The sequence below is a fragment of the Phacochoerus africanus genome, chromosome 16 (assembly GCF_016906955.1).
Source record: "Phacochoerus africanus isolate WHEZ1 chromosome 16, ROS_Pafr_v1, whole genome shotgun sequence".
Classification (NCBI taxonomy): Eukaryota; Metazoa; Chordata; class Mammalia; order Artiodactyla; family Suidae; genus Phacochoerus; species Phacochoerus africanus.
The window spans coordinates 11854758-11878826 of NC_062559.1; the positions used below are offsets into that span (position 1 = coordinate 11854758).

Sequence of the window (24069 nt, forward strand, 5' to 3'; positions counted from 1 at the left end):
GTCACATGCCCCTCCTGCCGTGGAGACTTAATTTAGACTTAGAGATTTCTTCCCTGTTTTTAATATTATAGCAGAAAATGTAGGAGGCGGGTCTTCACTCTGCCTCCTCTCTTCTGTAATTTGCTTTTGCCCATTACGCTGCCTAAAACAAATCTCAAAGCGATGGTGGAAAAGCCACCAGGATCTTTCTTCAAAGGCATGTTGGTTTTAAACGTAGCATCCTTGATATCAATTTATTTTTTTTTCCTTCCTCTTTGGAAAATGTCCTCCAATCCCGAGGCTGTGGAAAGCAGAGCCTAAACAGAAACAAAGCCAGGTCCTGAATCCAGACCACCCTTCTTCTCCTCTGGTTGATGACGTTAAGGAAAGAAGTTGCTTTCTCTTAGGCACGTAAAACATAGCGTAGTAGGTACCCTGCCTCACTGTTTGATTCAGGGACTAGATTAGGGAAACAGTCTCCACATAGGACTGGTTTAAACTGGGTTATGAAACTAGGTCATTTTTTTTTTTTTAATTTTAGGGCTGCACCCTAGGCATATGAAAGTTCCCAGGCTACAGGTTGAATCGAAGCTACAGCTGCCAGCCGCAGCAACACCAGATCCGAGCCGTGTCTGTGACCTACCCCACAGCTTATGGCAACACCAGATCCTTAATCCATCGAGTGAGGCCAGGGATTGAACCTGCACCCTCATGGCTCCTAGTCGGACTTGTTTCTGCTGTGCCACAATGGGAACTTCAAACTAGGTCATCTTATCTTTGGAAACCTTCAATGAACAGGCAGAAGGAGGCAGGTGTGTGTGTGTGTGTGTGTGTGTGTGTGTGTGTGTCTGTTCCCAGCTGCACTTGCTCTCATTTTAGTCTGGTTTCAGATGGCCAGTCCTAGCAGACCTGTGCCTTCAGGCATGGGTGTCATCACCAGCAGTGAATCCACCCCCCCCCGGCCCCCGCCCCGAAATATCTTCCCTCACTTCATCCCCATTTCAAAAACCACCAGGTCAGGTTAATTAAGATGTCAGATTGCTGAGCAGAGCGGGGGACTAAGGGCTGTAAACCAGTGAAGGTGCTGGCCCTGGTCGGCTGCGTTAATAGTGGGACAGACCTAGCCTGATTTGATGCACCCTCGTGAGCCTTTTATTTTCTAAAATTGTGAGACTTTGGAAGTCAATTGCATTGGCTGCTAGGAGAAATGATAGAATCTAGCAACTTCACAGGTCAGTTGAGAAGTGTCTGGGTCTAGTCTTTTGCTTCTTGGCAAGTGATTATCAAAACCAACACGGTTGAACAGAAATGTTTATGAGCCAGAAAGTAATTTTAACTTTTAGGAGCCACATTAAGAAATAAAAAGAAATAGGTGAAATTAATTTTAATATTTTGTTTAACCAAAATACTACTATTTCATCATGTAACCAATATAAAAATGATCAGCAAGGGGGTTCACATTCTTTTTTTGACACTTCAAAATCTGCTGTGAGGAGTTCCCATGGTGGCTTAGCAGAACCGAATCTGAGTAGTATCCATGAGGATGCAGGTCCGATCCCTGGCCTCCCTCAATGGGTTAATGATCCGGTGTTGCCGTGAGCTGTGGTGTAGGTCGCAGACACAGCTCGGATCCCATGTTGCTGTGGCTGTGGTGCAGGCCAGCGGCTATAGCTCTGATTTGACCCCTAGCCTGGGAACCTCCGTATGTCGCAGGTGTGGCCCTAAAAAGACAGAACAAAACAAAACAAAACGAAAAACAAAAAATCTGCAATGAGTTTTGCAGACAGCGCATTTCAGCAAGGGGGAACCACATTTCATGAACTCAATAACCAGATGCTTATGGCACAGCATGGATCTCAAACATCCCAGACAGATTTTACCTAATGTTACTTGAAGATTTTTAGGGGGAGACAGTTTTTCCTTTTGTGAGGGTGTTTACATAGGATACATGTTTATACTTTTCTTCATTGTTTCAAAACATTTTTTTTTAACACGCAAATGTCTTCATTTTGTGTAGAATATTTGCTTCTGGTGTCAGTGTCCCCTCTCTGTGTCATTCAGTCTGTAACACTTCTCCTCCTTAACTTCTATCCTTTTACTTATAAAGGGTTTGAGTAGAACCTGAAATCCAAGAACCACATCTGTATCCACACAGGTGGATCTATACGCTTAGGTACTAGCTCTATAGACAGGCTGATCTCTGTAAGTCTGTGTATATGTATAGGGGCTTGTATCATATAGGGGCTTGTATCAGCATCCACTAATACAGAAGAAATGTTATCTTCATTTAGAAATAGAGGAGCTTTTTTTTTTTTTTTCTGTCTGGCTCTGAGTTGTGTACTTTTTGAGTTGGAATTTCAAGAGGGATGTGTAGAGAGGAGAGAAAGAGATAGCCTGGGTGTGGAGAATGGAATAAACAAAAACAGGACACAGAGAAGGAAACTATGACTATATCTATAGAGAAGAGTCGCAGACGAGGAGAAGGTATGAAGGTGAATAAGGAAGGCAGACTGGTACCGTGAATGGAAAGGTCTAGTATGTGGGATGAAGTTTGGATTTTGTTTTATAAATAATGGGGAATTTTTTTTTAGCATCCTGAGCAAGAGAGAGGCATAACCAACCACAGCTATGTTTTAAAACATAATGTTAACAGCAGTGTAAAATATCGGATAGGATGTCAGAAGTAGAATTTAGAGCAGAGGAAACTGGGACTCAGAGATGAGACATGCTGTTGTTCAGTGTGTGATAAGGAACTTGAGGGAAGATGATGCAGACAGTGAAAGGAAATCCAGACAAAACTCTGAGTAAACGGAAGATACCTCCTGTATTAACTGGGATAGGCTAGACTGCAATAAATAAAATACTCCAACCCATAAGGGCTCGGTGCAAGAGAAATTCCCACTTGTGTTGAATTTTATGCATTTTCACATTTGTATACCATTGTGATCTTGTGAGTGTAGAATAATTACTATTACAGTTTTAGTGCTGAGAGTACACTGACATCTACGGAGGTTAGAACCTAGGTCGTAGAGTTATAAGTAGCAAGTCTGACCCCAGAACCCATGTTTATTAACACTGAACTGGAGAAGGAGTCATCAGAATTGTTAGAAGAAAATAACTCTATTCCGGTGTGAATGCCACCCAGCTGGTTACCTTTATGCGGGATCCAGGAGTTCCCCAGACTACCCTCACTTGCAGGTTCTGGAATTTCTAAGTCCACATTCATGCTTAATAATTCCTTGGAAGGACTCACAGAATTTTTGATCCAGCAGTCCCACTCTTGGGCATCTATCTGGAGAAAACCATAATTTAAAAAGTTACATGCACCCCGATGCTCATGGCAGAACTATTTACAATAGCCAAGACATAGTAGCAACCTTTGTGTCCATCGACAGAGAAATGGATAAAGAAGATGTGGTACATATACACAATGGAGTATATTACTCAACTATATAAAAAAAAAAAAAACCGAAACAGCCTCGCACACATAGGAAACAGACTTACGGTTATCAAAGGGGAAGGGTTGGGGGAGGGATGCATTGGAAATTTGAGACTGGCAAATGCATGGTTTTGTATATGGACTGGATGTTCATTTGGGGACCTGCTGTGTAGCACAGGGAAATTTACTCAGGGTTCTTCGATAACTATATGGGAATGAATGTATGTATATGTATGGCTGTGTCACTTTGCTGTACAGCAGAAATTAACACGACATTGTGAATCAACTCTACTTCCATAAAACAGGAAAAATAAAAAGAATTTACTGTAAGCGGCTATACTCCTATGTATGGCCTGCTCCATACATAGGAGTATAGCTGCAGATTCAAATCAGCCACGGGAGGAAGTGCATGGTGCAGAGCCCCGGAGATTTCTACCCGAGGATCTTCCACTTCTCTCTCAGGGGACTGGTGACCGAGCTAACTTCTCCCAGCAACTGTGATGTGGCCACACATATGGTGTGTTGCCAGCCAAGGAAACTCATCTGAACCTCGGTGTCCGAGTTTGCTTGGGGCTCGGCCAGGTAGACAGTGTTGACTGTCTGCATCGTTGACTTTAGCCCTCTGCCCCTCTGGAGGGTGAGCTGATATATGCCTCACCATAAGTCACTGCTAGTTTAGAATATCTGGCCTGGTGCAAGGTCCCCAGGTAAGCAAGGACGCTTTTAATCGGGCAGAGTACTTTCCAGGGACTTAGAGAGATTGCCTGTGTATCGTTGCGGGCCAGACCTCTTTTTGGGTATGTTATCTCTTTACTCTGCATCAGACAAGACAAATGTACCAGAAGAGCCTGAGGCAGGGGAAAACTGTAGTCTAGCAAAAGGGCTGCTTAGTTTTCCTTGCATGCCGCTTTTTAAATACTCTGCATCTTTCATGGATCTTTTAGGCATCCATATTTACTTCTCACAGTTTATGACTCCACACTAGGGGGCAGATAAAAAGAATTACTCTTTCTTTTCCTTGGAGTTGCATATAACAAGAATGCAATTCATTCGTTGGTTTTTAGACTTTCATCTTCTCAGTTCCCCAAATTTGTTTATCATCTTCTATTTGCCAGGTGCTAAGTGAGGTGCTGGACATTTAATATTCACATGAAGCTTAGAATCTAGCATAAGAGGGAAGCATGATTCAAATACTTGTTCCAGTGAATGAACAACGACTAAATGATTGCCAGCTGGGATAAATGTTGGGAAGGAAACAGTTTTAAGAGAGAAACTAACAAAATAACTTGACTTTGACTTTGGGGTCAGTGATGGCTTCTTTGAGGAAGTACCACTTGATCTGGTGACCAAAAAGAAACAAAATTAACCACACAAGTCAGAATGGAGAGGAATGAGCACTTTGGATGTCGTAAACAGAACGTGCAGTGAACATTTTTTGATGTGGGGACCTGTGAACGAACGAAAGAGACCTGAATGAAATGAGGCTGCTGCGCAGGTTTCTGGGTTAGCAGTTGTCAGTCAAGGGAGCAGCAAAGTCAGTGGACCTGAGGTGAGCGCTTCCTTGTGGGCTTGAGGAATGCAGGAGACTGACTGGTGTGATGGCAGGTCTGGGACCGAGCAGGAGAGAGACAGAAAGTGAGGTCACGGGACAGGAGAAGAGATTGCGGAGAGACAGGAAAAGAAGTCAGAGATGCTCTCAGGGACCAGATAAGTGAGAACCTGGTGCTCTTCCTAGTACATAGATAGCCATTGAAGTGTTTTGAGCAGATCAGTGACTTGGTCAGATCTACGCTCTACAGCAATTATTTTGGTTTCTCTGCGGAGAACAGACCATGGAGGACAAGAGGAGTGTGGGGGCACCGGTTGGGGGGCTGCTGGGCTATTCCAAGCCAGAGATGATGGAGGACTGGGTGGTAACAGAAGTAGTGAGAAGTAATTGGGTTTCCTATACAAGTCTGAAATTAGAGTTAATAGTATTATTTCCTGAACCCAGTTCTATCAGGCTTCCTTCCTTCTTCTTTTACTGCTTTTGTCAGGATCATCAGTGACTTCACATGTCCACAGGGCTAAATCCAACCGCCAGTTCTCAGTCTTCGGCTTTTCACACAGATCTTCTTCGAGGGGCACTTTCTTCCTGGAAACACTGGACGCTTTCCTGTTTTCCTTGTACCCCGTTGGCCATCGAGACTCCATCCCAGTTTCCTTTGCTGGATCTTTCCTATATTCCCAAACTCCGAGTGGAATTTCCGCAGCTCAAGACCCAGAGCTTTCCATCCACATTCAGTTCTTCGGTGATTGAACTCGTTCTCATGGCTTGCGCTCCTGTCAATGAATGGTTGCTTCCCAAATTATTCAAACAGTACAAACCTCTTCTTTGAACTTCAGACTCATAAGAAAACCTGCCCTTTCAACATCTCTGCTTAAAGGTCTAATGAGCATCTCAACATTTTACATTCTCAACACTGAACTCCTTGCCCTGCTCATTTCATAATGTGTAAACATAGCGAATCACCATGTTGCACACCTGAAACTAATATATTGAATGTTAATTATAACTCAATTAAAAAATTAAGTTAAATTAAAAACTGAACTCTTGACTTACTCCCTAATTCTGCTCTTACGCTAATCTTCTCCCTGGGTTTTCAGCAAATGGTATTTCCATCCCTACAGCTGAAAACTTCAGACGAGTTGTAGGCAGACTCTCTGGGGGAAGGGATGGTCCCCAGGTATTCTTCAAAACTCACCAGCTCATTTTAATGAGCAGTCAAATTTGAGAACACGTGTGTTTGATTCACTGTGGCAGGAAGCCTCCACCTTTTTCTCACCCTCTTCCCTTATAAAGGTCAGTCTTCTTATCAGATCTCCGCTCAGGAGTGCCGTTAGCTCATCTTAACATTCCCGCGATGCCGGGATCCGTGGCAAGATTTATTAGCAACCGTTTTGAATGTTTGCCTTGGTCTGCAGTTTACAGGGGACATACGGAGGATGGAGGCTGACGTCTTGCAAGTCTCCAGCTCTCTGGGCTAGCCCTTTCCTGTGTACCTTACCTGACCTACCAGGACATAGTTTCTGGCTTGTCTAGATTGGTATCCTCAAGGATTTTTGCCCTTTTATCCACTGCAACATACAAGGTTATATAATACTTCACTACAATGCTTGGCTTTTTAAAAAGAGATAGCAGGATTTTTGCTGTAGTAAGTTTCTATTTGTTGTTATAACCATGTGTTTAGTTGTGATAACTATGTGTTTAGTTTCTGTATTCTCTGGTGGATTTTAATTTATGGATAACCACACTAACCCAATGACTGACACCAGTGGTGTGGAATAAATGTTTATTGAATGAATTAAAGAATGAAAGGATGAAAGGGCTTTTATTATATAAATGGTTATAAGTTAAACTTGGATGATAAGTTACCAGTAGTAGGATATTTGTGGAGCTGGATTTCTTTAGGAGTCCTGGCAAAGAAATGCCTTTTAATTATTTCTTGTATTGTCCTCATCCATCACTATCTGAAAACTTTTACAAGAGTTCCAGACTATTCTCTCTTTGCCACCAGAAGTACGTGAATATTTTTAGAAGCAGAGAAATCATTCCATTTGAAAAACTTAGAATTGGGCCCAGAAGGCCCTATTGAACTGGTAAAATGTTTGGATTAATAGAAATTTATTATGCTCTGGCTACACGCACGGTGGCTTAAAACTTAGAGCTAAGTTTTAAGAAGCCCCTGGCTTAGGAGTGTAATTTACCCATTACTGATGTAGATAGATATTTTTTATTTTAGGATTTTATTTTTTCCATTATAGTTGATTTACAGTGTTCTATCAATTCCTACTGTACCGCAAAGTGACCCAGTCTATATGTATGTGTGTGTATATATATATATATTCTTTTTTTCAAGCAGTCTTTAAAGTGCTTTAATGCTGCTATCCTCCTTTTTGCTAATTTGCTAAGGAGAGTAGACATTGACTTTTGATCTCTATTGTGATGGGCTCCACAGTGGGCCTGGATGTATAAGGCCCTGCAATGAATAACTTAAGGTTTTTCCCCCTCATTTGTTATATATTTCGAAGATGACCACACGTGGGTAAAACACCTATAGTTCTAACATCTTCATGGTTGCTCAGAGTTTTTCCAAACACCTTTTTCTGTTTCTAGAATTGTGGTGGGACCAACCCCAGCAGTGTTTTCTGGGGTAAAATGAGAAGTGTTTAGACTCCTTGGATTCACTAATTTTCTTTTTAAATTGAGTCTTCTCCCTACCCTTGCCTTTATGCCTAAAAAGAAAACTGAAGTCAGGTGGGTCTTTTCCTTCCAGGAAAACGCCGTGAATGGAGAGCACCTGTGGCTGGAGACCAACGTCTCGGGAGACCTGTGCTACCTGGGAGAGGAGAGCTGCCAAGTCAGATTTGCAGTGAGTGCGGCCTCGGACCCTGGGCTCTGGCCTTTCTGGGGGAGCCTGCCGGGCAGTTGGGTCTGAAGGCAGGAGGGGTCACCTGCACCTGAATTTCCAGGCAGAGGTTGGAAAGAACCTGTGCTTTGTGAGGCAGTTGGCAGAGCTTCATCAAGTTAATGTGGCTTTTAAAGGATCACTGTAATAGTTTTAGGTTTTTCTCTTGACTCCGCAGGCTGAACCTGGGGATAAAGTGCTACTTTGTGATGATACCCAGGGTGGGTTTTTGTTAGTGTGTTGGGCATGAGGGATGCCCAGTGGGGAAGGGGTGTCTGGGTGGGGAGACAGCAGTCTGCAGGGAAGGGTCTCTGCTGGAGGGGTCTCTCTTTGTAGGGGTGTGTGTGTGTGTGTGTGTGTGTGTGTGTGTGTGTGTGTGTGTGTGTGTGTGTGTGTGTGTGTGGCGGGGTCGGGGGGCTTCTGGTGGCTGAAGATGGAAATGGCTGCAAAGACAGGTTTGAGTCTGGTGATGCATGTAGCCTCACCAAAAAATTCAGATTAAGCTCCAGAGCATAACATTCTAGAACCTATAGAAATGATCAACAGTCAACTATATTAAAGTCGCTTTGGTTTTTGCTTTGTCCCTATTTGGAACAATCTGTTTAAATGTTAAATCCTCTTTATGTTCTGTGAAAAGAGCATGGTTGCCAGGCAGTCAGTTGTGAGGAACTAAAATCTTGAGTGTTGAGAATGCGAACTTGAAATTTTTGTGTAGTTGAAAATGATGGGCCTGAAAAGAGTGATGGGAAACTTCGAACACACCGTTGCTTTCTTCTTTACTATTCTTTCTTATTTTAGGGAAATGGGCATCATAATTGACATAATGATTTTTTTCTTTTTTTTAATATTTGCTTTTTAAAATTTTTTATTGGGGTAGCATTTATTTACCATGTTGTATTAGCTTTAGGTTTACAGCAAAGTGAATCTGTCATACATACACATATACCTATTCTTTTTTTCCCATCTAGGTTATTATAGTTTGTTTATTATGTGAAAGAAGGATTTGGGGTAAAATGTAGAACCCAGCAAATGCGAGGGAATATGTTTCTTTGAACAACAAAGGAGAAATTTGAGTTTCTATCCAAGTTAACAGAAGAATATATACCCCAGGGACTTTGGTCATGCTGCCCGAAATCACAAAGCCAGGGAACTATGATCTTTAAAAATCACGTTAGCTGTTTTGATGCTGAGTTTATAGATTTTGTTTGGAAAACCTCATGAGAGTTTTAGAGGTTTGATTGGATGAGGGTGGGAAGAGTTAAATGTCAGTTCAAGACCCAGCTGTAAAGACTCACAATTCAAAGTCAGGAAACCTGGATTTGAATCTCGGCGTTACCCCTGGCTGTGTGACATTGAGAACTCCTGACCTTTGGGTGTTGGTTGGCTACCTTCAAGGTAGAAAAATGGAGTAGGATGAAATTAATTTTGCTTCCAACTCAGATCTGTACTTGGTTGTTTGCATTTCTTTTAATCTGGTTGTAAATTCAGTTGATTTAAATATCATTTCAACTTGATGCATATGTATTTTCAATTAAAGTATAATTGCGTGAAATTCGATTAAATTAACCAAAACCAAGAGAAGCTCAGCTGCTTGGACTAAAAACCTACAAATGATGAATTAACATTTAGATCTTAGTTAATTGCATAAACACTGGTCTTGTTAATATAAAATGGAAAAAATGAAAGCTAATCCTTCTTGCAAATATACTTTTGAACTATTACCTACGGTTGCTGCTGCCCACTCATGGATTGTAATTTGTTATGGAGTTCTGCCTGATTTCTGGACATTTCCAAATTACTCCCTTTGATCCTTTTCTGATGTTTCTTCGGGGTCAGCCATATGTCACCTCTCTTGGCAAAAATACGAACAGGTGCATACATCCTCCTGAAACCTTGTATCCTTAAATAGCATTGCTATGCACTAATTATAACTTCGTCACTATTATGTCTAAGCCAGGAGAAGTAACAAAAAAAAAGGAATTTTAAGGAGATGTAAGGACATAATAGAGTTGTGAAAATGTCTAGCGTTCTTTTGAACCTTCCTCATAATTTCATTCCAAATACTTGGCTCTTCTAACTCACTTTACACAGTGTCAGGAAGATGACATTGGTTAAATGAGGGAATAAATCAGTGAGGGCTGCTTTTCCTCATTATTAGGACCTGAAGCTGTTGCCGAAACTCAGCCTCTGTCTGCCGTTGCCAAATAGAAACATGGAGACAGGGTTTTGGGTGAAGGAGAAAAAGACAGCTTTATTGCTTTGCCAGCCAAAGGGGGCCATAGCAGGCTAATGCCTTAAAGACCGTGCCCACCTCGGAAGGGATTATGAGGTGGTTTTATAGTTGGGGGAGAGGAAAATAGGATCAGGGTAGAGGCAAGCTTACATTGTCTTTCAAAGCTGGTGTTGAGTGGCTCCAGGACTAGTCTTGGTGGTCCTCCTTCTTCCTGAAATGAAGAATGTTTCATCTAGGAGGTCTTCCATTTGTTGGGGGTTTTAGTTCTGCAGAAAGGCTCAAAGATATTGTTACGTATGTTCCTTGAGGAGGAAGCAGGACCTGCCCCAGGGCTGCACTGCTCTTTTTTTTTTGTTTTCGTCTTTTTGCTATTTGGGCCGCTCCCGCGGCATATGGAGGTTCCCAGGCTAGGGGTCTAATAAGAGCTGCAGCCACCGGCCTACACCAGAGCCACAGCAACGGGGGATCCAAGCCGCATCTGCAGCCTACACCACAGCTCACGGCAACGCCAGATCGTTAACCTACTGAGCAAGGGCAGGGACCAAACCCGCAACCTCATGGTTCCTAGTCGGATTCGTTAACCACTGCGCCACGACGGGAACCACTGCTCCTCCGTGGTCTCTGCATCCCCTCCCTTCCCTGATGAGCAGCTACCCTTTGGAACTCAGGGAAGGTCATGGAGGCTGAGGCCTACTCCCTAAAAACAGGAAATGGGGGACACAGAAAGGCTTGTGTGCCCAGGAGCCCTACAGGGCCCTGCTTGGTTACAAAGCCTCAGGTTCTTTACCTGTAAAATGGGGGGGGAGGGGGTATTGTTTTGAGAATTTGATGAGATAATGCATTGTCAAGACTTACTTGATACAACCACTGACATAATGAATTAAAAGCAGGGGAAAAAACAAAGAAAAATGATGGAAGATAATACGAGAAGAATGTATGTATAAGTATGACTGGGTTCCTCTGCCATACAACAGAAATTGACACAACACTGTGAATCAACTCTAATTAAAAAAGCAAAGAAGAGCAGACAGTTGACAAAAGAACTACCACTGGCCTATATATATATATATATATATATATATAAATATAAACAAAGGCACTCAAAACAATTATGGGGAGTCAACATCATGTGCCTGTTGAACAAAGATTTGTAAAATGAGAATATCTGCTGGCTAGTTTCGACCAAAACTGGTACACTCATTGTCACCTGGTGGGCATGTAAACTGATGGACTTTGCAAAATTGCATATTAAATGAAGGAAAAGCATATTAATAATAAAAGTAAAATAATAATAATAATAATAAAAGCATATTAATGAAGGAAAGGAGAGAGAAGTGACATTTTCCAGCATTAGAAGAGCTGCCATGAAGAAAAGGCAAGTGTCCTGCTCTCCGCAGTTAGGAAGGTAGATGTTCGTTCTAGTTATAGAATCCACAGACTCTAGCAGTAGATCTTACGCTCGGGTGTAATAAACATCACCTGGAAAGCCTGTTAACAATGTAAGGCACTGTTGTTATCCTTGGTCCCAATGCTGATTCAGTAGGCCTGCAGCTGGACTTGGCAACCTGTGATTTTTAACAAGCACCTCAAATGGTCATGGTCCAGATGGCCTACAAACTTCACTTTGAGAAATACTGTATTACAAGGAAGGACTTGAACTATCAGAGCTTGGACAGCCAGCAAGAGAACAAGGCGCCTGGAGAGATGGGCTCAAAGGAGGTGTCTATGAAGGGTGCCGTAGAGGGGGGGTGCACCTCTGCTGTGGGTAAGAGGTTAGACAAGGAGACCTCCAAGAAAGCCTCCAGTTTAAATGTTCTATTTGCAGCTTTTTTAGACTTGAACAGCACTTGTCTAAGAAAAAAAAAAAAAAAAGGAAAGCAAGTGTAAATAGATTATGCATTCTCATTTCTTTTAATGAACCACCTTTGAAGAAGGCCAACCTGTTGGGTGCGGAACTAAATTACCATAAGCAGGTGCAACCTGCGGGCTTCTAAACCAAGTACAGGCAGCGCACTTGGAGGAGGATGGAATCCATCACGGAGGAGGTGCCTTTCCCTCCTGACTCTATTTTAGCAAAGCAAATGTCATGGGTAGAAGTTAAGGGAAGGGAGGAATCAGTGTGGGTTGAATAGACAGAGGTGGCTTCATGGAAATGGGGCTTGAACACTGTATTAAAAGATGGGTAAGATTGATGTAGGTTGAGTGGGGAAGGAGAGCATGTCAGGCAGGGAGAGGCACATGAGCAAACTCAGAGGGAGGAACCAGCTTTGTACAAGGGGGGAGGTGATGGCGAGACATGTGCAAGCACGTCAGAGGGCATGTGTTAGGTAAGAATGGAATTAGGATGGAGGGGGTGTGTGTATGCCTGTGTCTTATGCACTGACACTTGGAGTCCACATTATAAATGTGCTTAGGAAGCAGGGCCATATTATCTAAACCAAGACAGCCTGGAGGGGGAAAGTGGCTGCTATGAAACGGTCACCCTGCTGTATGGGGACAGGGCAATAGTCCCTTTAAAACTCCTAATGCTGTCCTGCAAATTCAGGACCTCCTGCTGCTGTACCGGGATGGATATTTGGGGGTTGATAGGGAGAGCATCGCAAGCAAGGTAGTAATGACATTGGACGTGAAGACTGTTACAGGAGAGTTTGCTGCAAAGTCTGAGCTGAACCATGCCATCTTTACAATTCTTCCTCCTGTATTTTCTCCAGGGACAACATCTAATACTGTAGAATGTCTGTGGGTAGGTATTTTAATGGGATTAAAGTTGTTCCCAAATCAGTGACAGCCCTAAAATTAGTAGCTACTTCTTTTTCTAGTTGGAAAGGAGGAAGGGATACGAACGTAATGAAATTGGAGCAGATGGATTACTGTCTCCCATCCTGATTATGGGGAGAAAACCTGAAATAAAATTCCGGGGAGGACCTCATTTGTTTCATGAGATCTATTTAGATGGACATTCCTTTACTGATTTATGCTGCAAGTATTTAAGGGCTGGTGCTCAATACCAGAAACATCCAGGCCGAGTTGAGAGTGGCAGGTGACAGGAGTTAAGTGACACCCTCATGGTTTAGTGGGTACACTCTGTAGAAGCTGTTCTGGTGCGTGGTTGATAGGATTTACAAAGATGTTCAGCCAAATACATATTTGTTCCCAAAGAGACTCACGCCTCCACTAGGCTCCTAGAGCCCACACTCGTGCACACCTATTTTTACACTTAAGAGACACTGCCTACATCACTTTGTAGAAGTTCACAACAGCCATGGTTACGCCTGCATGGAGATGTGGAAACACAGAAGGTGGGTGGGCAGAAGAAAGGGGATTTGGTGTAAGACTGACCTGGGCTAGAAATCCTGCTGTTCCATCCATGTATTGAGTGAACTTTGATTTTTTGTTTTGTTTTGTTTGTTTTTGTTTTGGGGTTTTTTTGGTTTTCTTTTTGCTTTTTAGGACCATACTTGTGGCATATGGAGGTTCCCAGTATAGGAGTGGAATCAGAGCTACAGCTGCTGATCTACGTCACACCCACAGCAGCATGAGATCTGGACTGTGCCTGCGACCCACACCACTGTTCATGGCAGCATAGGATTCTTAATCCTCTGAGTGAGGCCAGGGATCAGACCACACCCTCATGGAAACTGGTCGGATTCGTTTCTGCTACGTCACAACGGGAACTCCTGTTGCGTGAACGCTGGGCATCTGATTTCACCTCCTTTGCCCCCATTTCCTGATTAGCATTATTATTACTTGTTTTTTCAGGGCTGCGGCTGCAGCATATGGAAGTTCCCAGGCTAGGGGTCGAATTGGAGCTACAGCTGCCAGCCTACGCCACAGCCACAGCAACGGGGGATCCAAGCCCTGTCTTCGACCTACGCCATAGCTCACGGCAATGCAGAATCCCCGACCCACTGCCGACCCACTGAGCGAGGCCGGGGGTTGAATCTGAGTCCTCATGGATACTAGTCAGGCTCATTACCACTGCACCACAACCGGAACTGCCGACAGTATTATTATGAAGCTTGATCTCAGTGACTCTTACTCCTAGATGAGTGATGTAGTTGTAGTAAAGAAGCTGTATTTCTTAATTTGATTTTTTTTAAATGGTCTGTTCCCAGCCTGGCTCTACCACATTAGGATCTCTGGGGACTGGGACCAGGCGTGAGTATGTTTTGTTGTTGTTGTTGTTGTTGTTTTTAAAGGCAGATGAACTCTACGGCCAGCTGATCTTATGCGCTATCCCACAGAGTGTGTAGAGCGGCACTGATCTCCTTCATCGAGAGAGTGTCAGGAGCAAGTGAAGTGGCCTGGTCCCCACATCACGCATTGAGTGGCTGGTATGGAGTGAGTTGTGTCCCCCCAGATACGCTGATCTCCCAACCCCCATGACCCCAGGAGGTGACCTTGCTTGGAAATAGGATTGTTGTGGATGTAATTAGTTAAGATGAGGTCGTACTGCATGGAGAGGCGGCGGGGGTGGGGGGGAGCTATTCCAATCTTCCAAGTGTCCTTATAAGAAGAGGAGAGCACACACAGGGATGCACAGGGAGGAAAGTCGTGATGGAGGCAGAGATTGGCACGATAGGGCTGCAAGCCAAGGATGGGAGGCTGTTACTGGGAGCTAGGGCAGAGGCATGGGATAGATTCGCCTTCAGGAGGGTCCTAACTCTATTAACTCTAGGATATCAGGCTTCTAACCTCCAGACATCTGGAGAAAATTCACATGTCTGTTGCTTTAAACTATCCAGACTGTGGTACATGGTTAGGGCCGCCCCCAGGAAACAAAGACAGAAGCCATTCTGTTACAGTGAGTGACCTTTCCTGGCCGGCACCTGCCTTACAGATGCACCCACACAGGTCCCTTTGAATCAAGCTTGATGGAGGGTTTCAGTTGAGAGGTATCTGGCTTTCTGGATAAGTGAGCAGACAGACAGGTAGGTGCTGGAAGCTGGGAACCATGGGGAAAGAGTAGGTAGATAGGTGAGTGAGACTGCGTAGGTTGGATCAGAGCAAAGAGGAGCTGTCAGACTTGAGCATTCTGTTACCAGATGTGTCTTTTCTATTTTAAAATGAGCCCATGTCACCTTTTTTGTGGGTAGGCTCATGAGTACTGTTTTGCTTTTGTTATTATTTTCTTTGTGTGTTTCCTTTAATCCTGTCCTTGTGGGTTGTGTGTGGCAAAAATGGCCAGCCCCACCTGTAACACCGCCCCTTAATTCAAAGGTGGCTTCCAGTACTGTTGGGCGCTTAACACATACAGATTTATTGAGTAAACGAATGAATGATGTTGGGGGGGTGGGCACTGGGGATGAGGGTGGGTGGCATGTGAAGAGCCACTCAGCTAGAGACAAACAGCCCTGGATGAATATCCTAGCTCTTCCCTGCTGCTCTGAGGCTCAGGTAGCTCTATGAAAGGGTGATGATTATATCTGCTTCTCAGAGTTGGTAGGCGGATTAAATTAGTTGACAGACGTTAATATCCTTCCTCCTTCTCGCCTGTCCCTGCTTTCATTTCATTGTCATTAAGTTGAATGAGCTAATTAGTAGCTTAGTTGGACTTTGGCTTCAACGAGGCCTTCTGTTTGGGATTATTCTGGGTAACCCCAACACCGAGACGCTCACGCTTCCCCTGTCATTTTGCTGCTCTGTGTAATAGGCATAGTCTGCCTTGGTCATGGGCGGGGCCTCCAGAGTGTGACAGATCAAAGTAACTCATCTTGGGAAACATCTCGCAGGCTCTGTCAGAAGCCTCGTGACCTCAATCGAGCATCTGTTTATGGGGATGCCGGCTGTGTCCCTGGGGGTTTGGAAGAAGCTTGTAAGAAGAGCACAAGGGCAGTTGCTCTCTGCCCCGTTTGAAGGAAACTGTCAGCTTTCTGTCCTTTTACAAAGGAGGGAAGATCAGGAACCTTGTGATTCCCCTCTGTTTCATTTCTGGAAGATGGAAGTGCGGGCCAGGGGCCCTGCAGATGCTGGCCTGCGTGCGTGCACGTGCCGTGAGCGAAAGGGTGAGAGGAGAGATGCCCAGGACAGGTCTCTGGGGACTGCTTGTCATCTGTGCATTCAGACCTGGTGGGGAGACTCCGAAGAGCCCCAGCTTTGGACGTGCGCCTTGGGCTGCCCTGGGACTGCCCACTTGCTGCCCCAGGGCGTCCAGCATGGCAGCTTGACACTCCACACCTCCAGATGGCAGCCTGGCTGGGCAGGGTGCGGACCCTCAGCGGGAACTGCCAGTGTGGCAGTGGAGCCTGGAAGCTGAAGTCAGCTTCCTGAGCTGTTTGGGTGCCAATCGTGAAGAAGCCACCTCTACGGAGCTTCTAGGGCCACTGTCTGCCAGAAGCACCTCCACCACTCAGATGTTGAGGCGCTGATGAATCCAGGTGACTCAGGGAGAGCAGAGCCGCCCACACACAGAGTTTTGAGAAAGCAGTTGCTCAGACAGACTCTGGGCTCCTGACCCCTGCGCCAGTGGATGTGAGTGGAGGAAGGGAGAGGGGTGTTCCCACGGGCAAGAGGGATGTTGTCCATGTGTGTCTGGCCCGATGGTCAGGAATTTCCACGAGACCATCCAAGAGCACACGCAGCACTGGACCTAGCATGTGGCAGGCCCTCCGTGAAAGGTAGCCACTGTTGTTATCATTGTCCTTGGCTTCCAGTGTTATGTGCATACCTGAGGACCGTACACCACCGATCCTGCTCGCTTCATGCAGTAGAGGTAATGATAGGGTGTGGCGCCCAGGGAGCTGTAGGATTGTGTCACGCTCTCTTAAATGACCTTGCATCAGCCATACCATTGTCTCTTGGCACAGTCTGCTTAAAAAAGATAAAAACCGGTGTTCGGGAGAGCACTAAACTCCTGTAAACGCAGCGTGGGGGGGGGGGTATTAATCCTTCAAAGAAGCTTTTGATCAAAGAAGTCTGGAGAACACTGACCACCTGTAATCACCAGACGTGCGTTGTAAAGCTCTAAGGAGGGGAGGCCTAAGATGTGCGGGATTTCCTATTTGTTTGCTCAGGGAAAGGGATGATTGTTGCCAAGCCATTCTTTTCCCCACAGAACACCCGTCTCCTCTTGTGGGCTCTCCGAATTCGGTGGAGCACTGCTTGTGAAATGTCCGTGCAATGCACTTTTCCTAGGACTTGTGGATCGGTAACAACAACCGTCTGGGTGGGTGGGGGGGGTCCCTGGGGTCCATTTACTCCTTTTAAAGGAAAGAAATGTCAGAGAGATTTCATTACCATGCCAGGGCTTCCTGAGTTTTCCATATCTTTATGCAATTCTGTTGTTCTAAATTTTCATTTAGCCCTGTGTGTGTGTGTGTGTGTGTCTGGTTTTATTTTTAGAGCTTGAACCTGTGAGAATACTTGTCATCTCTTCTGCCTGAAATGATGCTTTTAGATCGAGGCTGCGTCTGTGTGGTTGTGCGCAGGTGTGTGCCTGGGTGACACAGTTCTGTTATTTAATACTGGTACAGATCTGTTACTTGATAAAAATAATTTGCATTTGATTCAGCGTAGAGTTTACATATCACCCAGGCAATGCCCAGGTGCACAGACGTGCTTTTTCTGCTTCCAGTGTTCCTCAGTGCCAGGGACCCAGAACAGCCGATTCTAACCAATACTCTCATTACTCTGAGGCTCCAGTCTTGGCTGCAGAATTATTCGCATGAGCCGTCACCCAGAACTGCTGCTGGTCCCAAGCCGACATCATCTGTTATTTTAGGAAATTTTTGTTGTTTTTCTTATCTCCCATACCAGGCAGGTACAGATTGCATAAGGTCATGTTTTAAAGACACAAGGGAAAGGAAAAGCCTGATGCCTTCATTCGAGGAGGTGTGTGGGCTTCGGAATCAAGGGACCTGGCTTTGAGTCCAGGCTCTGGGATTTTCTAGTTGTGGGGTGGTGGTCACTGTTTTAACCTCCCTAAGCCTTGGTTTCATATCTGGAAAACGTGGATAATACCTGCTACTTAGGGTTGTTGTGAAACTGAAAGGAGATATTACATAGCAATTAACAGAGTGTGGCCAGTTGCAAGCACTCAGTAAATACTGGTTATGCTGGTCATGCCTCCTGGTGTGAAGGTGATTCCAGCGGATTGTCGGAAACTGAAACCCAACAGGCAATGCCAGGGTACTAACTTTAGAGGGCCTTCTAATCGCCGGATCTCTCCCACTGGATAAAAAGAGAGGGTGAAACACCAGCCCAGTTGCCAGGCTGGCCCTGCCGCTGTGCCCCTTTCCATTCTCTTGATCTTTTGTAGCACACATCACTTTCTAGTCTTTTTAAAAAAATCACTTCTTTATTTGTCTGCTGTGTCCTCCACTAGCACATGAGCTCCATTTAGCTCCAGCTCTCCCTCTGCTTTTTGCTGTCCTGGATCCTCAGCACTGAGAACAGTGATGCCCAGAGTGGTTGTGCTGCCCTTTTTCATGGAATGAATGAATAAGTTCACTGAAGTGATGGTTGAGACACACAGGTGCCTGTCACCAGATCGACCCTGCCATTTAAGTATCATCATACTTAGAATCCAGGATGTTTGTGTTTCTGCCTTAATTTTGAGGCTCTTCACCAGGAGAGTCCACACTCACTACTAGAAGGCTGTTGTGGGGTTTCCAAGTCCTGTGTCGTGCCGACTGCAGCCCAGCTTATTCGATGCTTATGGAGGATAGAGACTGCTCTGGACCCTCCTTGGCGCAGGTGGCCGTGGTATGGTTGTCATTGCTCCATTCCTCTGGGGCTCTCCTGCAAACAGATCCTCTAAAGCACCATGTCAGATATCATGATTACCTGTCTTCATCAGTCTTGTTCCCCTAACTTATCACTAGTAAAATGAGAGGGACAGTAATAAGACATAGTGGAAAGGGGTGTCTCTGAACCAGGAAGACCTCGGTGCCACTCCTGGCTGACCTGTCTTGGGCAGATTGCCTAGTCTCTTAGGATCTCCGCTCCTTAGCCATAAATAAGTGAACGGTGCCCACCTTGCATGGCTAAAGTGCGCAGCGTCCCTTCTGCACGTGTGTATATATGGTCCCACCCGCCTCCTGGTGAATACTCTGTGGTAGTGATGTTCTCATTGAAAAACTGATAGGGAGTTCCCTTTGTGGCTCAGTGGTTAGCAAACCCAAGTAGGATCCATGAGAATGCAGGTTCGATCCCTGGCCTTGCTTAGTGTGTTAAGGATCTGGTGTTGCTGTGAGCTGTGGTGTAGGCCGGCGGCTACAGCTCCGATTTGACCCCTAGGCTGGGAACTTCCATATGCTGCAGGCGCAGCCCTAAAAAGCAAGCAAGCGAGCGAACAAGAAAGAAAAACAGGTAGTTGTATGTATGTGGGTGAAAACCACGTGGCCAGTTGGCGACACAGTGTTGGGTGAACTGTGATTGAAATGGTTGTCATCCTGGGCGAGATGGGCCGCAAGACTCTGTCGTAATGATGTCATCAACAGCTTGGGATATTGCAAGTGGTAAGGAAAGAACACGTAATTTCCCATAGCTTGCCGTGGCTCCTTAAGCAGATACATATAATCTTCTGGATTAAAGCAAATGTCTATAACTCATAGTTTGGAGGTCTGAAACTGTGAACTTAAAAATGCAAAACAAAACAATTTCATCCTTTGCCACAAATCAAGCTTTGAGAATGAGAATGAGGAATATGTGAGAATGTATTAGGGTACTAGGATTCATGTTTGAAGTGAGAGGGTGTACGTTTGTCACGCTTACATCAGCAAGGATTAAAAGGCAAACTTTGGTTGGTGTTTTCTAGGTTATGTTAAGCTTCAGATCTCTGCTTTGTCCTTGATAAACCACCTCAGAACTAGACAATTGAGGCAACTCTGAGACACTGTTTTCTGATGCCTCTGTTATGACTTCTGTAAGGTGTCCAGCCCATCCTCATTCATCCCTGTCTGCTAGAAAATTCTGAATACACATGTTTGTGTGTGGAGCGCTCTAATTGTGTGACTATCTTCTTAGGTGTACCTGTATACTTGTAATCAAATCTATACACATTTTTCTATATCTAGAGACACTTGAGTTAGATCAAAGCTGCCATGCATCTTATTGTAGACTGAGATGGCTTTGAAGACAGTGTAAAAATGGAAAAGGAGAAGCCATATAAGCAGCTGAGAAGAACCAAAGAGGAAAGATGGCCCCAGATAACCATGGATATGGATGCTAGAACCTGCTGGCTCTGAGGCCAAGAAGCACAGAGGGAACAAATAGGGAAAAAGAAATGGGAAAAAGACAAGCAGGCAAAAGAAAATACACTGCAGAGACAAGAGATGAGTAGACATGCAGAGACAATCAGTAATAGTAGTTAGGGAAATACTGTGTGTCCTTGGGTAAAAAGAAAACCAGGAGTAGAAAATGTAATTATGGATTTTTTTTTTTTTTTTTAGGGCCCCATTTGCAGCATATGGAAGTTCTCAGGCTAGGGGTAAAATCAGAGCTGTAGCTGCAACGCCAGATCCAAGCCATGTCTGCGACCTACACCACAGCTCGTGGCAACGCTGGATCCTTAACCCACTGACAGGCCAGGGATTGAACCTGCATCCTCATCGATACTAGTCAGGCTCATTACCTCTGAGCCACAGCAGGAATTTCCGAGTTGCGGATTTTCAAAGAGCTCATTAGGTTGAAATCTGTTTTTCATGCATCATGACCACACAGGAGCAGGTAGAAGGAACACCTAAGCAGGGCAGTGATTTGGACCAGTCCGTGGGGGGGGGTGTGTGTGCACAGCATCCCACAGTCTGGCTCTGGGGGCAGCTGTGTGTTGGTATCTTTCCATTAAACTTGCACCAGCCAATACAGATTTAACAGGGCATTCAGCATCCATCTCATAAGTAACAGCAACGATCTATATTTGATTTATATCTCAATAAAATTTATGTATATTTACAAGAGATAGTAGCTGTGTGCACTCATTCCCCAATCAAGTTCCAAGATGTAGGCTTTTCCAAATAAGATTCATGCTGTAGTTTTCTGTTAAAGCCCATTAGAGAAGCCTTGTGCCTATTAATTTCCTCTAAATTCACTTACACAAGCCACTTGTAAATCACCCTTCAAGAGAATGATTGGGTATGAATTTCAATGAAAGGTTAAACTACTGAGGTAAAGCCACCACTGCCCCCCGCAAAAAAATGAATGCTGTTCCATTCTGACCACTGCTGCTTGTAATCTTAATCCAATGGTCAGGACATAGGGAGGTGTTATTCTTTATAACCAGCCATCAGCTTTAGCCTGGAATTAACAAAACAGCTAGTAATTGGGTTCTCAGCAAATTGTTTCTCCTGCGAGCCCCATTGGCTGCTTTTCAGGGGAAGGCAAGGGTTCCATGTGCTGTTCTGGTTCTCATATTCAGCTCACAAAGCATTGTCCCTTCCCTTAGCTTTCTGCTCTCAGATTGTGGTTTTCTTTCTTTTCAATTGAGAAATATTGTGGTTGCCGAGGGGGAGGGGGAGGGAGTGGGGTGGCCTGGGAGTTTGGGATTCATGGATGCAAACTATTGCATTTGGAGTGGATACACAATGAGGTCCTGCTGTCGAGCACAGGGAACTATATCCAGGCCGTTGTGATGGAACATGATGGAGGATAAGGTGAGAAAAAGAATATATATATATACATATATATATATGACTGGGTCACCTTGCTATACAGTAGAAATTGACTGAACACTGTAAATTGACTATAATGGAAAAAATTAAAATCATTAAAAAGAGAAAAATATAAAATGCCCTGGCCGCCGGGGAAATAGAAAACTTTGCTTCCTGTCCAAACAGTGACCACCGGTGTCACTTCCTCCTTTCTCTCTGTGTCTCGAGGGAAGCTGAGCAGTAGACCTTTGCTTAGGTGGGTCCTCATACCCCGGATTTACCTGCAGACCTGGGGGTCTTCAGGGGCTGGGCCTCTGAGGAAACAGCAGTACTTGATATGCAACGTGCTCCAGAGAATGTGTTCCTTAGGACAGAACACACTCTGCTGTCCGAAGAGTGTGTGAAGTGAGTTTTATTGGAGTATTTCAGAGGCGCCTTGGACCAGAACACTGCAGACCAGTGCAGGCCGTGTAGTCAGCTGGTATACACAGGAGTAGCAAGCTGACTGAGGAGTAGGCGGGAAGCCATCCTGGGCTGTCGGTTATTCTCCAGAAGGACAGGAGGCCCGGGTGTGAGAAATCCATGCTCCCCTAACAGGAGACCCACGGGTGATGGAGAGAGGGTTCCATTCCTGTCACTCCGATTCTGTCCTTCGTTGCTTAATAGGTAAATTTTCACTGTGAACTTTCGTTACGTAATGTCTTTTTAAAAATTTTATTGTTATTTTTTTTCTTTTTTGTCTTTTTGCCATTTCTTGGGCCACTCCCGTGGCATATGGAGGTTCCCAGGCTAGGGGTCGACTCGGAGCTGTAGCCACCGGCCTAAGCCAGAGCCACAGCAACGCGGGACCCGAGCCGCGTCTGCAACCTACACCTCATGGCAACACCGGATCCTTAACCCACTGAGCAAGGGCAGGGACCGAACCTGCAACCTCATGGTTCCTAGTCGGATTCGCTAACCACTTCACCACGACGGGAACTCCTTTTTTTTTTTTTTTTTTTTTTAATTGAAGTACAGTTGGCTTACAGCGTTGTGTTCATTACAGGTGTATAGCAAAGCGATGCAGTTACGTGTATATAAAATGTTATCTTTCACATTTTTTCCCATTACAAGATACGGAACATAGTTCCCTCTGCTATTCGGTATGTCCTTGTCAGTCCTGGCTTAATCCCTGTGTGATCTTACCTACCGTTGTGGTCTGGCTCGTCTCCTGGTTGACTCCTCTCTAGCGACACTGACTGCTTGTCCCTTGGGGACACCCCACAGTTCTCATGCCTCTGGGGTTTGCACTTGCTGTTCCCTTTTGCCTGGAATGCTTGCGCCCCCCCACAACTACATGGCCAGCCAACTCTCTCACTTCCCATGTCTTGTAAAATGTACCTTCTCAGTGAGACCTTTCCTGGCGCACCTGTCTGCACCTTTATCTTCCCCAACTCCTGATACCCCCCATGCCCTCTTCTCCCTTTAGTTGTTCTCCTTCGCACTTGTTTCAGTATGTTGCATATTACACTTACCTAGCTTGTTCATTACCTGTCTCTCCCCAGAGAATGTAAGGTCCATAAAATAAAAATTTTTTTTAAGTATTTTATTCACTGCTGTATCCCCAGGGCCTGGGACAGGGACCGGTACTCAGGAGGTGCTCAGTATTTATGGTGACTAAATTAATATATGACTCATCTCCTTTCCTTTTGTCCTCTTCCTTCTGCTTTCTGATAGTGCTTCATGCTGCCATCAGCCTAAATGATCATTTTTGGCCATGTAAGTCTCAAAAACTGTTAGTGCCCCATTGCCTACTAGGTTCAAATTTGCATTTCTCAGGCTCGCTGGAAGGACTTCAGCAGTCTTTCCCCAATCCGCCTGTCTAGCCCCATCCCATCCCCTGGGCAGGACTTGTGTTTGGGAAGGCTGGCCTCTGGGCTGGCCCCCATTCCGTCTCGTGTGTTTGCTCTCCACCCCCGCAACTTGCTACCCAAATATTCCAAAGTCTTACTGGCCCGCAGATCCGGGTGGAATCACGTGAGCAGCAGTGGCACAGACTTGCTGTTCTTAATTCTACTCATTTCTGTAAGACCCTTGCCTTCTGCAGAATAGCTTTCCTGTCAGGTATCTCTGGAAACCCCCACCCCTGCAAAAAAAAAAAAAAAAATCTCATTTGTGGTCACAAAAATTGTTCAGCTGTGCCGACCATGAAGCCTCCACCCCAGTTTTCCTCTAGTGTTTATGAAGGTTTTCTAACTTTCGAACACCTGTAGCCTGCCCTTTTCTCTCCTCTTTTGAGGTTGCCTATCATGGACTATTTGTGCCTAGTGGGGTTTTGTCTCCTGATTCCAAAGCCACCGGTTCTCCAGACTGGGGTTGGGCTAGGGGCTTAGCTTGAGGAGA

At 45.0% G+C, this 24069-nt stretch overlaps 1 protein-coding gene across 2 annotated transcripts in view; it reads left to right on the forward strand.

Annotated features, from left to right (window-relative positions):
• Positions 1–24069, forward strand: part of DGKI (diacylglycerol kinase iota) — a 471782-nt gene that overhangs the window by 170879 nt on the left and 276834 nt on the right. For both annotated transcript variants that reach the window (XM_047763504.1, XM_047763505.1), the window contains exon 3: positions 7735–7830. In XM_047763504.1, the coding sequence (XP_047619460.1) occupies positions 7735–7830 (96 nt within the window). The remainder of the gene's footprint in view (positions 1–7734; positions 7831–24069) is intronic.